Raw genomic sequence first — 16,230 nt, forward strand, 5'->3', positions numbered from 1 at the left:
GCAGCTCTGGTGAGTCAAAACATCTTTCTATTCTGGTTAGAGCCAGTTTGCTCTGTTCTGTGAAGGGAGTAGTACACAGCGTTGTACGAGATCTTCAGTTTCTTGGCAATTTCTCGCATGGAAAAGCCTTCATTTCTAAGAACAAAAATAGACTGCCGAGTTTCAGAAGAAAGTACTTTGTTTCTGACCATTTTGAGCCTGCAATCGAACCCACAAATGCTGATGCTCCAAATACTCAACTTATCTTAAGAAGGCTAGTTTTATTGCTTCTTTAATCAGAACAACAGTTTTCAGCTATGCTAACATAATTGCAAAATGGTTTTCTAATGATCAACTAGCCTTTTAAAATGATAAACTTGGATTAGCTAACACAACGTGTCATTGGAACACAGGAGTGATGGTTGCTGATAATGGGCCTCTGTACGCATATGTATATGCGTATATGCGTAATATGTAGATATTCCATAAAAAATCTGCTGTTTCCAGTTACAGTAGTAATTTACAACGTTAACAATGTCTACATTGTATTACTGAATACTTTGAAGTTATTTTAAAGGAGAAAAAATGTTGAACGGTAGTGTGTATATATATATATATATATATATATATATATAAAGCTAGGAATGTAGGCTAAAATATATTTAGCCCTTTCCAGTGTAGGCTGGCAGTCAATTCTAAGAATTCATGTTGACTTGTTGTCACAATATGTAATGTGGAGAGCCACCAGAAGATGGTGACAGAGGCTTCTGGGGGATGTAGAACACCTTGACTTCATATTGCACTCGATGATGCAGTTTGATCACACTGGCTGGCAATGACCAAGATTATCATTTATATCCTTGTCCCATACCTGTATATGCTTTAGCAAACTCTTGTGATTATTGCTCCCATACATACAGTCAGAGGGGTTTGCTAATGTACATACAGATCTGGGATGAGGCTAAGTAAATGTATAGCATCTGTAGAATAGTTGTACATGACTTCCCTCTGCTATCCCTGTCTCTATATAGGGCAGATGCAGCCTAATGGCATTTGTTCTTAGACTGCATGAGATGATGAATATGAGCTTGAAAAGCAGTGGGATTCCAATTTAAATGCAGTCTAAAGCTTTACTTCTGGTTTGAGTTATGTTTTAAAGTATACATAATACAATCCGAAAATTGCTTTATTGAAAACCGCAGCACTTTTCCCTCCATTTCGCTGAGGATGTCACGCCCTGACCTTAGTATTCTTTGTTTTCTTTATTGTTTTGGTTAGGTCAGGGTGTGACATGGCTGATGTATGTGTTTTTGTACTCTCTAGGGGTTTTGTAGGTTTATGGGGTCGTTTACTATCTAGGTGTTTATGTATGTCAATGGTTGCCTAGATTTGTTCACAATTGGAGGCAGCTGTTTATCGTTGTCTCTAATTGGGAACCATATTTAGGCAGCAGTCTTCGTTGGGTATTTCGTGTGTTATTGTCTATGTCTAGTTGCATGTGTAGGCACATTTATATTATAGTGTCACGGTCGTTTTGTATAGTTTGTTAAGTGTTCTTCATTAAAGTATGTATTCATCTTACGCTGCGCCTTGGTCTTCTCCGTACAACGAACGTGACAGAGGAGCTGTAGCTTACTTGGGGTGGCAGGTAGCCTAGTGGTTAGAGTGTTGGACTAGTAACCAAAAGGTTGCAAGATTGAATCCCCTAGCTGACAAAGTAAATCTGTTGTTCTAACCCTGAACAAGGCAGTTAACCCACTATATCTAGGCCGTCATTGAAAATAAGAATTTGTTCTTGAATGACTTGCCTGGTAAAATAGAGTATAAGGGGTATGGACTAAAGCCTATTGACCAGTGTGTATGACTGTGCACATCATCAATACTGGGTGCAGACTTTCTAAATACTGGAGAACATTTCATTCAGATGAACTTTATCCTGAATTGTTTCTTATTGTTAAATCAACTGTGTCATAGGAGTCTGTATAGTGTGGTGGCAGCAAAGAGAACATATGGATCATGTGTGTAAACTATTGTTTTTGGAGAAGCCAATGAGCAGGACTACAACTTCAATGATATTACTCCGAAGTACAACATATTTTATAAACAAAAAGCAAATCTCAATGTGAAAACCTCCTTCCAAAGAGGTACTATCATATCGTGAGAGTATAAGTACAACATTATTTTATTGTAGACGTGAACACATTTACATACATGCAATGTACAGACAAATACACACAACAGTTAAGCATGGTACATGATTTTCAACAACTTAACTGAATTTTACAGTAAATAATGCCGCAAACCTCTGCATAACTTTGTCCTTTTTGGAATTTGACCCAGAAATGTCCTCTTATACAGGGCAAACTAGAAAATGTGTACCAGTGTCTGGTAACTCTTGAGTACCTTTTGAGAGTCGACCACATAACATGAAGTATAGCAGAGTCAACCCCATAACAAAAAGTGTAGAAGAGTCAACCCAGTCACATAAAGTGTAGCAGTGTCAACCCCGTAGCGTGAAGTGTAGCAGCGTCAACCCCGTAGCATGATGTGTAGCAGTGTCAACCCCGTAGTGTGACGTGTAGCAGTGTCAACCCCGTAGTGTGAAGTGTAGCAGTGTCAACCCCGTAGTGTGAAGTGTAGCAGTGTCAACCCCGTAGTGTGACGTGTAGCAGCGTCAACCCCGTAGTGTGAAGTGTAGCAGTGTCAACCCTGTAGCGTGAAGTGTAGCAGCGTCAACCCCGTAGCGTGAAGTGTAGCAGCGTCAACCCCGTAGCGTGAAGTGTAGCAGTGTCAACCCCGTAGCGTGAAGTGTAGCAGTGTCAACCCCTGTAGCGTGAAGTGTAGCAGCGGCAACCCGGTAGCGTGAAGTGTAGCAGGGTCAACCCCGTAGCGTGAAGTGTAGCAGAGTCAACCCCGTAGTGTGAAGTGTAGCAGCGTCAATCCCGTAGCGTGAAGTGTAGCAGGGTCAACCCCGTAGTGTGAAGTGTAGCAGCGTCAATCCCGTAGCGTGAAGTGTAGCAGGGTCAACCCCGTAGTGTGAAGTGTAGCAGCGTCAATCCCGTAGCGTGAAGTGTAGCAGCGTCAACCCCGTAGCGTGAAGTGTAGCAGCGTCGACCCGGTAGCGTGAAGTGTAGCAGAGTTAACCCCGTAGCGTGAAGTGCAGCAGCGTCAACCCCGTAGCGTGAAGTGTAGCAGAGTTAACCCCGTAGCGTGAAGTGCAGCAGCGTCAACCCCGTAGTGTGAAGTGTAGCAGCGTCAACCCCATAGCGTGAAGTGTAACAGTGTCAATCCTGTAGCGTGAAGTGTAGCAGCGGCAACCCCGTAGCGTGAAGTGTAGCAGCGTCAACCCCGTAGCGTGAAGTGTAGCAGCGTCAATCCCGTAGCGTGAAGTGTAGCAGCGTCAACCCCGTAGTGTGAAGTGTAGCAGCGTCAATCCCGTAGCGTGAAGTGTAGCAGCGTCAACCCCGTAGCGTGAAGTGTAGCAGCGTCGACCCGGTAGCGTGAAGTGTAGCAGAGTTAACCCCGTAGCGTGAAGTACAGCAGCGTCAACCCCGTAGTGTGAAGTGTAGCAGCGTCAACCCCGTAGAGTGAAGTGTAGCAGAGTCAACCCGGTAGCGTGAAGTGAAGCAGAGTTAACCCTGTAGCGTGAAGTGCAGCAGAGTCAACCCTGTAACGTGAAGGGTAGCACATTCAACCCTGTAACGTGAAGAGTAGGATAGTCCACCCCGTTAAGCAAAATGTAGCAGATTCAACCCCGTAGTGTGAAGTGTAGCAGAGTCAACCCTGTAACGTGAAGAGTAGGAGAGTCAACCCCGTCAAGCAAAATGTAGAAGAGTCAACCCTGTAGCGTGAAGTGTAGAATAATCAATCCTATGACGTCAAGTGTAGTGTGTTATGTGAACTCCATTGTTTCATCAATGTCTGCGATTAGACAACTCCATAAATGGCATCTACCAGTTCATAGGTCCCGGCGCTGACATCAATAGAATGTCTCGGTACAAATTATCTGTTGACACCTACTGGTATTTAGTTCATCAAGTCCATGCCATTGCACTCCCATCTCTGTATAAACAGTCTATTGTTTTGAGTGTGTCAGTTCAATATCGAACTCGGTGGCCTCTAGAGGTGACCAGTAATCCCCAGCTGGGGGTCAGTCAGTAGGGGGTGCTATACTGGAACAGGAGTGTGTGAGTGCTTATTTTCATGGTTTCTGTTGGGACTGCTGTGGAGACGTGAGGACCCTCCTGCAGACGAGAAGACAGAAAGAGCGTTCTTTTCTTTAGACTGAATTCTTATGAAACAGCTTTCACTATCATTTTAAAAATGTCATCTTTTACGTTCTTTTATTCATTTACAGTAGTGGAAAAAGTACCCAATTGTCATACTTGAGTAAAAGTAAAGATACCTAAGGATCGTACCTTTTTTTCCAATTTTCGCCTAAAATGACATACCCAAATCTAACTCCCTGTAGCTCAGGACCTGAAGCAAGGATATTCAAATAATTGATACCATTCGAAAGGAAACACTTTAAAGTTAGTTGAAATGTGAAATTAATGTAGGAGAATATAACACATTAGATCTGGTAAAAGATAATACAATTAAATAAACATGCATTTTTTTCATAATCTTTGATATGCAAGAGAAAGGCCATATTGTATTATTGCAGTTTAGGCACAATTTAGATTTTGGACAATAGATGGCAGCAGTGGGTGTGCAAAGTTTCAGATTGATCCAGTGAAGCATGGCAATACTGGACAATATTTTGTATCAAGTCTGCCCAAATGTGCTGAATTGGTCAATTGATACATTTTCAAGTACATAACTATAGAGAACATACAAAAATGATATGGTAATACAAAATGTAAGTTTACACACTCTCAGGAATGTCATACAAATAAAATGTTATTGGTTACATACACATGGTTGCAGATGTTATTGCGAGTGTAGCGAAATGCTTGTGCTTCTAGATCTGATAGTGCAGCAGAATCTAACAATAAATAATACATCAGAAAACTAAATACTGCATAGTTTCCTAAGGACTAGAAGTGAGTTGACCCTCTCTTGCTTAGACTCCATGATGGATCATTAGCTTATACACTAACTGTCACACATCTAGATGACCGGGCGGGGTGGGGTGGGTGTAGAGCCAGAGACAGCAGGGACTCAAACTGTAGAACCCAGTTCCTACATTTGAATACAAAAATGTATTTTATCAATCAAAGCTATGCTACATTTTATCTCTGGGACCTTCAGTGTCACGGCTGTCGTTGAAGGAAGACCAAAGTGCAGCGTGGTAAACGTACATTTTCCTTTTATTTAAAATGTCGCCAACAAAACAACAAACAAAGAAACAACCGTGAAGCTTACAGGGCTATAGTGCCACTAACAAAAGTCAACTACCCATACTGAAAGGAGGGAAACAAGGGCTACATAAGTATGATTCCCAATCAGAGACAACGATAGACAGCTGTCCCTGATTGAGAACCATACCCGGCCAAAACATAGAAATAAAGAAACATAGAAAACAAAACATAGAATGCCCAGCCCACATCACACCCTGACCTAACCAAATAGAGACATAAAACGGCTCTCTAAGGTCAGGGAGTGACACTCAGGATGACAAATCAGAGCAAGATTACTGAATGTAAGTACATTATTTACCTTCAGAGGTGAATGTATCAAACCAGTTGCCGTGATAAATGTTTTTTGTTGTTGTGCAGTCTCCTCAAACAATAGCATGATATTTTTTTCACAGTAATAGCTACTGTAAATTGGACAGTGCAGTTAGATTAACAAGAATTAAAGTTTTCTGCCCATATAAGACATGTCTATGTCCTGGAAAGTTTGCTGTTTCTTACAACTGTCATGCTAATCACATTAGTACACGTTAGCTTAACCGTCCTGGTATAGGGACACCTATCCTGTCGAGGTTATTAATAGAAAATGACACTAGTAATAGTGAAAGTCACCCAGTAAAATACTACTTGAGTAAAAGTCTAAAACTATTTTGTTTTAAATATACTTAAGTATCGAAAGTAAATGAATTTGGTAAAATATACTTAAGTATCAAAAGTAAAAGTATAAATAATTTAAAATGTCTTACATTGAGCAAACCAAATTTTTTTTGCGGATGGCCAAGGGCTCAGACATAATCTACAAACGAAGCATGTGTTTAGTGAGTCTACCAGATCAGAGGCAATAGGGATGACCACGGATATTCTCTTGATAAGTGTGTGAATTAGACAATTTTCCTGTACTGCTAAGCATTCAAAATGTAATGAGTACTTTTGGGTGTCAGGGAAAATGTGTGGAGTAAAAAGTATATAATTTTCTTTAGGAATGTAGTGAAGTAAATGTTGTCAAAAATACAGATACCCCCAAGAAGTACTTTCGAATATTTTTACTTAAGTACTTTACACTATCAAAATAAAGAAAGTCGCACACTCCATGTGTAATCTCCCAGCAATTTAGTGGGTATTTACCAATTAAATTGCTGGGAGATTACACATGGAGTGTGCAACTTTATTTTGATAGTTTATAGTTTATTTGCCGATAGTCAGCACCTCCACACAAACTATTATTCTGGGTGTTCGCCAGCTCATGTTTTTTTATCTACTTAAAAGTCCTTTACACCACTGTTCATACATTGTATTGCCATCTGCTTGATTTATACCTGAAATATCTCTGTGTGTTTTTGTATAGCGTGTGTTTTTGTATAGCGCCTTAATCAGTGGGATGTTTATCCTAGTCATGCAGTTCTTAGTGTAGCACGTACTACAGTACCCATAATGCTCTGCCACATCCGTGCCTGCTCTGTCCTGTCACCTTAATAATACACGTACCTTCCTGACAGGTAGGTCCTATCCAGCCCTGTAGACAGGTGCAGCGGCCGTTCCGTGGATCACACCGTGCCCCGTTCCTACACTCACAGCTCTCAGAACAGTCCGGGCCGTATTGGTTCACTGGACAACCTGGACACAACCCAGACAGGGAAACAAGAAGTGCGACAACACTTTTACATTGTAGTGTTGTTTGGCATGTTTGAATCCTTACATTGACTTTAAGTCAAACTGCATTGATGTTAAATGGGAGACTCAGTGAACATTTGACTTAAGTGGAAGTTAGGAGCCACCCCATAGTCATTTGAAGAATGTTGATAAATCACACTACTTCAATATTAGATAAAAAGAAACAAACAACTACTTGTGTCACAGCGCGTTCCCATCTTTCCTGTGGGGCACAGACAGTGGCCGGTCATGGGGTCACATGGGGTGTCCCCCTCGCAGTCACATGACTGGTTGCAGCCCACCCCGAAATGACGCTGCTCACACTCTGTAACCGGGAATGAGAGGGAGGGGGAGCATTCATGGCACACATGGATATGAGAATGAAAAGTAATCCCCATCCTTCAGCATTGCAGGTAAAATACTATGACTGGGGCATGTAACAGTCCCATTTGATCAGCAATTGTATCTACTAAATCTCAGCCTAATCCTTATTTCTGACTGTTAAACTGCTTTTCACCTTTCTCACAGTGGTATCCATGGTAACCAGTAGGGCAGAGACAGTGCCCTGTGCTTGGGTCACAGGGGGCGAGGCCTCGGCACTTACACTGGCGTTGACAGCGGTGGCCATGGAAACCAGCAGGGCAGGCTAGACAGAACATTAGAACATCAAACAGAATATTAGAACTTCAGACCATCAAACAGGATATAGGAACAACAGAACATAAGACAGACTGAATGGCCCTGCCTCACCATGTTCACACAGGTGACCATAGTATCCCGGGTCACACTGGCACTCTCCCGTCACTCTGTCACATGTCCCGTTGTTATGACAATCACACTGCAGTTTGCAGTTGGCTCCGTAACTCCCTGATGGGCACTCTGAATGACCAAGCAACAGAAAACACATACAACACCTTGTCATGGGTAAACGATGGAATGGTGTCGCGGGCTCATGATATCAGGGGCACTCAAATGGAGTCTTCACATCAAATTCACAAAACAACACAATGAGGAAAATGTGAAATGTGAGCTGTTGACATGGTTGTCACGACAGGGGTTTAAATACTATTTGAAATAAATGAAACACTGTGTATGTGCTTGATTGAGCTTGTCTGATGCAATTGAACCAATATAAGTGTCTCTGCAAACATCACCTACCTGGCTCTCCAGGTTGGATTAAGCAAATAAGCAAAGACATTGAAAGATTTAAAATATTATGTATGGTGAGGTCACCTGTATCACAACTGGGTCCGGTCCAGCCTAGTCCGCAGGTACAGCCTCCAGAGACCAGTTCACACACACCACCGTTACTGCAGTTACAGTGCTGGCCACAGTCTTCCCCATACCAGCCCTGGGCACAATCTGACACACACACACACACACACACACTATAGAATGTCAATAAAACTTGACGGGGTGGTTTATTACATTGATTACAGTCATTGTGGAGCAAGAATAAACAGAAATATGTGTGCGTGTTACCCTGTCTGCAGTCTTCTCCCCGCTGGCCCGCCTTGCACACACACCTGCCCGTCTCTGGGTCACTTCGTGCCCCCTCGCCACACAGGGCCACCCTGGCACAGTCCTGCCCATAGCGCCCTGATGGGCATGCTGGTAGAACCATAGGAAAAGGTAGGGGAAAGAGAGGAGACCATACCAAATGTTATATGGTACTGCTTGTGTTATAGGATCAAAAATACATGCAATTGCCATTTTACTTTCTAATGTTGAACTAAATACTATGTAAATATCATTGTATTATATGTGAATGTCCACTCCTCCCCTCCTTCTGTCAATACCCTATGGATATGCCCATTCCCCTGGCACACGTTGGCACTCACTGGTGTTGCAGTCTGCTCCGATGTACCCCGATGGGCACTGACAGGTGCCCGTGGTGGTCTGGCACACACCGGCATTCAGACACTGGCACGGGCGTTCACAGTTTGGGCCATACCATCCCATGTCACACTCTGTCAAGGCAAACACACACAGGACCTAGTTGTGGTAGTTATTATGGTTAACACATTTCCTACTGGTAAGAGCAACGTTTTGTTCTGATCAGCTGATGTCATAACTAGGGCCAAGAGTTTTTCCTGATCAGGTCACATTGTGGAAAAACCCCTGAACCTAACTATGACTATTGTAAGCTAACAAACTTTCAACAGTGGAATTCCTTAACATTGGTTAAGGAAGTGTGTGGCGGTCTGTGCATGTGTGTGGGGTGGTTGCCTTGATCACAGTTGTTGCCATGGTAACCCGGGGCGCAGAAGCAGAAGCCGGTGACAGGGTGGCACAGCTGGTTGGTGCCAGAGCACTGGCACACCTGGTTACAGTTCAGCCCATATGTGCCAGGTTGGCATGCTGGCAGAGAAACCCACAACACACACATCAAGTCCCATGCAACAAAGGTACAGTGCATTCGGAAAGTATTCAGATCCCTAGACGTTTTCCACATTTTGTTACGTCACAGCCTTATTCTAAATAGATTCAATTGCTTTTTCTTCTCATCAATCTACCCCACAATGACAATACAAAATCATGATTTTAAAAATGTTAGTGATTGTATTAAAAATGAAGCACCTCCGGGAGTGATTACGACATTGAGTCTTCTTGGGTTTGACGCTACAAGTTTGTTTGGCACATCTGTATTTTGGGAGTTTCTGCAATTCTTCTCTGAAGATCCTCTCAAGCGCTGTCAGGTTGGACGGGGAGCGTTGTTCCACAGCTATTTTCAGGTCTCTCCAGAGATGTTCGATAGGGTTCAAGTCCGGGTGGGCCACTCAAGGACATTCAGAGACTTATCCCCAAGCCACTCCTGCGTTGTCTTAGCTGTGTGCTTAGGGTCGTTGACCTGTTGGAAGGTGAACCTTCGCCCTAGTCCGAGGTCCTGAGCGCTCTGGAGCAGGTTATCAAGGATCTCTCTGTACTTTGCTCCATTCATCTTTGCCTCAATCCTGACTAGTCTCCCAGTCCCTGCTGCTGAAAAACATCCCCACAGCATGATGCTGCCAACACAGTGCTTTACTGTAGAGATGGTGCCAGGTTTCCTCCAGATGTGACTCTTGGCATTCAGGCCAAAGAGTTCCGTCTTGGTTTCATCAGACCAGAGAATCTTATTTCTCATGGTCTGAGAGTCCTTTAGGTGCATTTTGGCAAATTCCAAGTGGGCTGTGCCTTTTACTGAGGAGTGGCTTCTGTATGGCCAGTCTACCATAAAGAACTGATTGTTGGAGTACTGCAGAGATGGTTGTCCTTCTGGAAGGTTCTCCCATCTCCACAGAGGGACTCTGGAGCTCTGTCAGAGTGACCTCCCTGACCAAGGCCCTCTCCCCCGATTGCTCAGTTTGTCCGGGCGGCCAGTACTAGGAAGAGTCTTCGTGGTTCCAAACTTCTTCCATTTAAGAATGGAGGCCACTGTGCTCTTGGGGACCTTCAATGCTTCAGAAATGTATTACCCTTCCCCAGATATTTGCCTCGACACAATCCTTTCTTGGATCTCTACGGACAAGTCCTTCGACCTCATGGCTAGGTTTTTGCTCTCACATGAACTGTCAACTGTGAGACCTTATATAGACAGGTGTGTGCCTTTCCAAATCATGTCAAGTCAATTGAATTTACCACAGGTAGACTCCAATCAAGTTGTAGAAACATCTCAAGGATGATCCATGGAAACAGGTTGCACCTGAGCTCAATTTCATGGCACAGGGTCTGAATACTTCTGTTTTTTTATTTTTAATAAATGTGCAAACGTTTCTAAAAACCTGTTTTTGCTTTGTCATTTTGGGGTATTGTGTGTAGACTGATGAAGAAAAAATTCAATTTAGTTAATTTTAGAATAATGCTGTAACGTGACAAAATGTGGAAAAGGTCAAGGGGTCTGAGTACTTTCCAAATGTTCTTTATGCCTACTGTAGCGGTAATAAGAAAACATGTATATTTACTGTCATTTCATGCAGAACCACCATTACATACAATGCATATCTACCTCATGGGCCCTGTTCGAATACTTCAGAAATGCATCCTTCCTTCCTAATTTCCTTGAGGTTATCATGGATCTGCAATGGTTGGATTGTTGATGGTGAAAGCATACTAGATCTGTGCTTACCTCAAGGAACCAAGGATACATTTCTGAACTATTCAAACATGGCCATAGCATTCAGTTCTCGATTACTCTATTCTCCTATCCCTCTGGCTCTAGCTTCTAGGCTAGACCAGAGCTCCCTCTACGGGCACTTACACTATGACACACCACAATCTATCACCAAACGAATGCTAACTTGTTAGGTTGCATGTGTCATTGCAGAGTCTGTTATTTTGCTCAACGCAACACAAAACAAGGGAAACAGTACAATACATCTTCACTCTCCTTCAGCTTCCCCAAGTCACTCACTTTGCTCACAGCCATTGCCAGTGAATCCAGGGGGACAGCCACATTTGCCAGACACATGGTTACAGGAAGTACCGTGGGGACAGTTACAGTCGCTCAGACAGTCATTCCCATAGGAGCCAGGTAAACAGGCTGTGGTGAACGGGGAAATTACACATGTTCAATGAAGTCAATAAATACAGTCTGTTGTGATTTACAGTATATACAGGTCCTTGTAATAAATAGTTACTATACATTCATATTTGACTATATGTCAGGACCTGTATTCATAAAGCGCCTCTGAGTAGGTTTGCTGATGTATGATCAGGTGTCCCCTTGTCCATGTAATCTTATTCATTATGATCTAAAAGGCAAGACTGATCCTAGATCAGCACTCTGGCCTTACCTCTGTCACACTTGGGTCCCCTCCAGCCAGGAGGACACACACACACACCGCTGACTTGGTCACACATATCCCCATGGTTACATCGACACCGCTCCTCACACCCTGGGCCAAACAGGCCAGCCTCACACGCTGTTTAGGACACAAGTGCACATAAAACAAAAACACGTTGAACTGCTGTCCAAGTGCTTATGCTCCTCTGCACTGCTGCTTCTCATATTGAACTGCTGGGCGTAGCTCTTAGCCTTGGCTTGGAGACAAAAGCTTTCTATAGGCCACTACCACCATCACCATTATCAAAGACGATCTATTACGCTGTTGTTGCTGTTGGGATTAAGCATACACAAACACATTCACTGTTTAAAAATGTGAATTGTATTGATTGAACAAATTAAAAAGCACCAGAAAGCAATGTACAGATAGCACACATCGATCTGCACAACATAGGCACGATGTATGCAGGATACTTCGGGAAGATGCAGTTTAGGCATATTGTCAAGACTATTCTGTCTATCTGATGTCTCGGCGAGGTCTTCCCAATGTGCAAACGCTCTCTGAACGACATATTACCTAAAGATATTGATACGTCGGCCAAAAGTGTGCATGTTTACTGGAGTGATAAGAAGACATTAGCATTGCATTGAGGTTCCGAGCAAGAAACTCCAGCAAGTTTACTTTATCGGGGTTCAGTGAAGACTGGACAGAGATGTTCCCTGCTGTGCTGAACACTTTCTCTGGAGCGGTGCTATTTTTAAAAATATTTTTTTATTTAACCTTTATTTAAGGTTATTATTATTATTATTTTCAATGACAGCCATTTAAAGTTGTAGAATGGGCTTAACTGACGATGCTGTCACATAAGTATTCCCAGGGGGACTTGAGAGGCCAATCACTGGCGATGTAATGAGCAGTCAGGCTCATGTACGGGTTCGTGGTTGCACTAGACCACATATCTGTTGTGAGAGAGAAATTGGGTATGTCCTTGAGTGCTTGGAGAATTTCTTCCATCACTTTCTCATACAAATTGGGAACAGCTGTTTGTGAAAAGTATCTACTCGACGGTAACTGTTTGTCAAGTTCCTGCAGCATTTCTTTAAATGCTGGCTTTTCAACTGTCCCAAAAAGCACCATCTCCATGACCAGTGTCGATTGTAGCATGTCAATCTTGGTGGGGAAAGCTCAACATTATTTGTGGGGATGCATGCCAGCAAAGGCCCTAGACAACACAACTCATTTACTGCCTTTTAAAAAAAACATAACTGATATGCTTAAAACAAATGTGGTTTCTACTGCCAATTGAGATGTACAAACTATGGCACAAGGGAACGATGAGCGGATACGAGCCAATCTGTAATTTTGATTAAGACATTAAGTGAAACTAACAAAATAACAAAACTTACAAGGACCGTGAGGACGTAGTGCCCAAACACACTAACCAACAATTAATATCCCACAAAACACAGGTGGGGAAATAGCTACCTAAATATGATCCCCAATCAGAGGCAAAGATAAACAGCTGCCTCTAATTGGGAACCATATTAGCACCAACATAGAAATATATATACTAGATCACCCCCTAGTCACGCCCTGACCTACTACACCATAGAGAACTAAGGGCTCTCTATGGTAAGGGCGTGATGTTGACATGTCCAATCAAAGCTATGATATAACTTAGATATAACGTGATTTGACGTCACGTTATCTGTGCCCAATTAACTTGAGCCTTCGTGGATGGACACTTCTAATGTAAATATATGGCAGCACCCAAGGGGGCTTGAAAGTTCAATCAATCAATCAATCAATCAATCACATTTAGTTATAAAGCCCTTTTTACTTCAGCCGATGTCACAAAGTGCTATACAGAAACCCAGCCTAAAACCCCAAACAGCAAGCAATGCAGGTGTAGAAGCACGGTGGCTAGGAAAAACTGCCTAGAAAGGCAGGAACAAGGAAGAAACCTAGAGAGGAACCAGGCTCTGAGGGGTAGCCAATCCTCTTCTGGTTGTGCCGGGTGGAGATTATAATAGTACATGACCAAGATGTTCAAACGTTCATAGATGATCAGCAGGGTCAAGCTCGCCCTGTAGATTTTGAGGTGACGTAGTGTCTCCATGAGTGACAGAACACTGAGCAAATCACGGGGCAACTAGAGAAGATTGCCAACCCCTACGCTCTGTATTTTCCATTGGCTGCCCCTCCACCAAAGAAAGCACTGAGCTAGGCTGAAACACCTGCATTTTCTAGCTGCCTTTCTCAAGAAAGCAGAAAACAAAATGAGAGACCATGTTTGTTTTTACATTGTTTGCAAACTGATATGTGACATGTATTAATTCCCCAAAAACTTGCGAAACAGACAACCAGACAAACAGGCAACTCCCCAAAGAGCTCGGGAGAGGCGAAGGTCGGTTCATGTGTCCTCCTAGAAGGCCAGCATCCCGGAGTCGCCTCTTCACTGTTGACATTGAGACCGGTGATTTGCGGGTACTATTTCATCGTAAGAAGCATTTCAAGGTCCTGGAGTGGCCTAGCCAGTCTCCAGATCTCAACCCCATAGAAAATCTTTGGAGGGAGTTGAAAGTCCATGTTGCCCAGCAACAGCCCCAAAACATCACTGCTCTAGAGGAGATCTGCATGGAGGAATGGGCCAAAATACCAGCAACAGTGTGTGAAAACATTGTGAAGACTTACAGAAAACGTTTGACCTCTGTCATTGCCAACAAAGTCTGGAAGGAGAGTTTCCAGTCTAGCCAAACACCTAGGTATTTGTAGTTGTCCAAATATAATAAGTTAGAACCGTCCAGAGTAGTGATGCTAGGCGGGCGGGTGCGGGCAGTGATCGGTTGAAGAGCATGCATTTAGTTTTTAAGATCAGTTGGAGGCCACGGAAGAAGTGTTGTATGGCATTGAAGCTTGTCTGGAGGTTTGTTAACACAGTGTCCAAAGAAGGGCCAGATGTATACAGAATGGTGTCGTCTGCGTAGAGGTGGATCAAAGAATCCCCCGCAGCAAGAGCGACATCATTGATATATACAGAGAAAAGAGTTGGCCCGAGAACTGAACCCTGTGACACCCCCATAGAGACTGCCAGAGGTCCGGACAACAAGCCCTCCGATTTGACACACTGAACTCTATCTGAGAAGTAATTAGTGAACCAAGCGAGGCAGTCATTAGAGAAACCGAGGCTGTTGATTCTGCCAATAAGAATATGGTGATTGACAGAGTCGAAAGCCTTGGCCAGGTCGATGAATACTGCTGCACAGTACTGTTTTTTGGCTTTCGAAGACTTTAGAAAGGTACGGCAGGATGGATATAGAGCTGAAACAGTTTGGGTCTAGAGTGTCTCCCCCTTTGAAGAGGGGGATGACCGCGGCCGCTTTTCAATCTTTAGGAATCTCAGACAATATGAAAGAGAGGTTGAACAGAAAGGTAATAGGGGTTGCGACAATGGCGGCAGATCATTTTAGGAAGAGAGGGTCCAGATTGTCTAGCCCAGCTGATTTGTAGGGATCCAGATTCTGCAGCTCTTTCAGGGCATCAGCAGTCTGGATTTGGGGGGGGGGGGGGGGCTTGGGCCAGCCGCTGCGAGGGGTGCAGAGCTGTTGGCTGGTGTTGGGATAGCCAGGTGGAAAACGTGGCCAGCCGTAGAGAAATGCTTTGCTTCAGGATGTACATTTCTGTTTGAAAAAGTTAGCATTTGCTTTCCTAACTGACTGTGTATATTGGTTCCTAACTTCCCTGCAAAGTTGCATATCGTGGGGACTATTCGAAGCTAGTGCAGTGTGCCCCAGGATGTTTTTGTGCTGGTCAAGGGCAGTCAAGTCTGGAGTTAACCAAGGGCCATATCTGTTCTTATTTTTTGAATGGGGCATGCTTATTTAAGATGGTGAGGAAGGCACTTTTGAAGAACAACCGGGCATCCTCTACTGACGGGATGAGGTCAATATCCTCCCAGGATACCCGGGCCAGGTCGTTTAGAAAGGCCTGCTCGCAGAAGTGTTTTAGGGAGCATTTGACAGTGATGAGGGTTGGTCGTTTGACCGTGGACCCATAATAGATGCAGGCAATGAGGCAGTGATCACTGAGATCCTGGTTGAAAACAGCAGAGGTATTTAGAGGGCACGTTGGTCTGGATGATATCTATGAGGGTGCCCATGTTTACGGATTTGGGGTTGTACCTGGTAGATTCGTTGATAATTTGTGTGAGATTGAGGGCACCTAGCTTAGATTGTAGGACGGCTGGGGTGTTAAGCATTTCCCAGTTTAGGTTACCTAACAGTACAAACTCTGACGATAGATGGGGGACAATCAATTCATATATGGTGTCCAGGGCACAGCTGGGAGCTGAGTGGGGTCTGTAACAAGCTGATTATTTCTGGAGAGATGGATTTTTAAAAGTAGTAGCTCAAACTATTTGGGCATAGACCTGGATAGTAGGACATAACTCTGCAGGTTATCTCTAAAGCAGATTGCAACTC

At 43.5% G+C, this 16,230-nt stretch overlaps 1 protein-coding gene and 1 long non-coding RNA gene across 3 annotated transcripts in view; one reads left to right on the top strand and one right to left on the bottom strand.

Annotated features, from left to right (window-relative positions):
* The window catches only part of LOC149981256 (uncharacterized), a 376,586-nt gene that overhangs the window by 39,759 nt on the left and 320,597 nt on the right, over positions 1–16,230 (top strand). The gene's annotated exons all lie outside the window — the stretch shown is intronic.
* The window catches only part of LOC110532240 (multiple epidermal growth factor-like domains protein 6), a 109,799-nt gene that overhangs the window by 6,977 nt on the left and 86,592 nt on the right, over positions 1–16,230 (bottom strand). Inside the window, exons 24-34 of one of the 2 annotated variants that reach the window (XM_036988181.2) lie at positions 11,759–11,887; positions 11,377–11,505; positions 9,216–9,347; positions 8,828–8,956; positions 8,469–8,597; positions 8,220–8,348; positions 7,737–7,865; positions 7,504–7,632; positions 7,183–7,311; positions 6,822–6,950; positions 2,144–4,223 (exon numbers count right to left, since the gene is read on the bottom strand). In XM_036988181.2, coding sequence (XP_036844076.2) covers positions 4,147–4,223; positions 6,822–6,950; positions 7,183–7,311; positions 7,504–7,632; positions 7,737–7,865; positions 8,220–8,348; positions 8,469–8,597; positions 8,828–8,956; positions 9,216–9,347; positions 11,377–11,505; positions 11,759–11,887 — 1,370 coding nt within the window. In that variant the 3' untranslated portion in view covers positions 2,144–4,146. Of the gene's footprint in view, positions 1–2,143; positions 4,224–6,821; positions 6,951–7,182; positions 7,312–7,503; positions 7,633–7,736; positions 7,866–8,219; positions 8,349–8,468; positions 8,598–8,827; positions 8,957–9,215; positions 9,348–11,376; positions 11,506–11,758; positions 11,888–16,230 lie in introns of those variants that run through there. The other variant, XR_016483304.1, reaches the window with a different exon arrangement.

Source organism: Oncorhynchus mykiss, chromosome 9, assembly GCF_057628025.1.
Source record: "Oncorhynchus mykiss isolate SJ-2025 chromosome 9, ASM5762802v1, whole genome shotgun sequence".
In the NCBI taxonomy this organism is placed as follows: domain Eukaryota; kingdom Metazoa; phylum Chordata; class Actinopteri; order Salmoniformes; family Salmonidae; genus Oncorhynchus; species Oncorhynchus mykiss.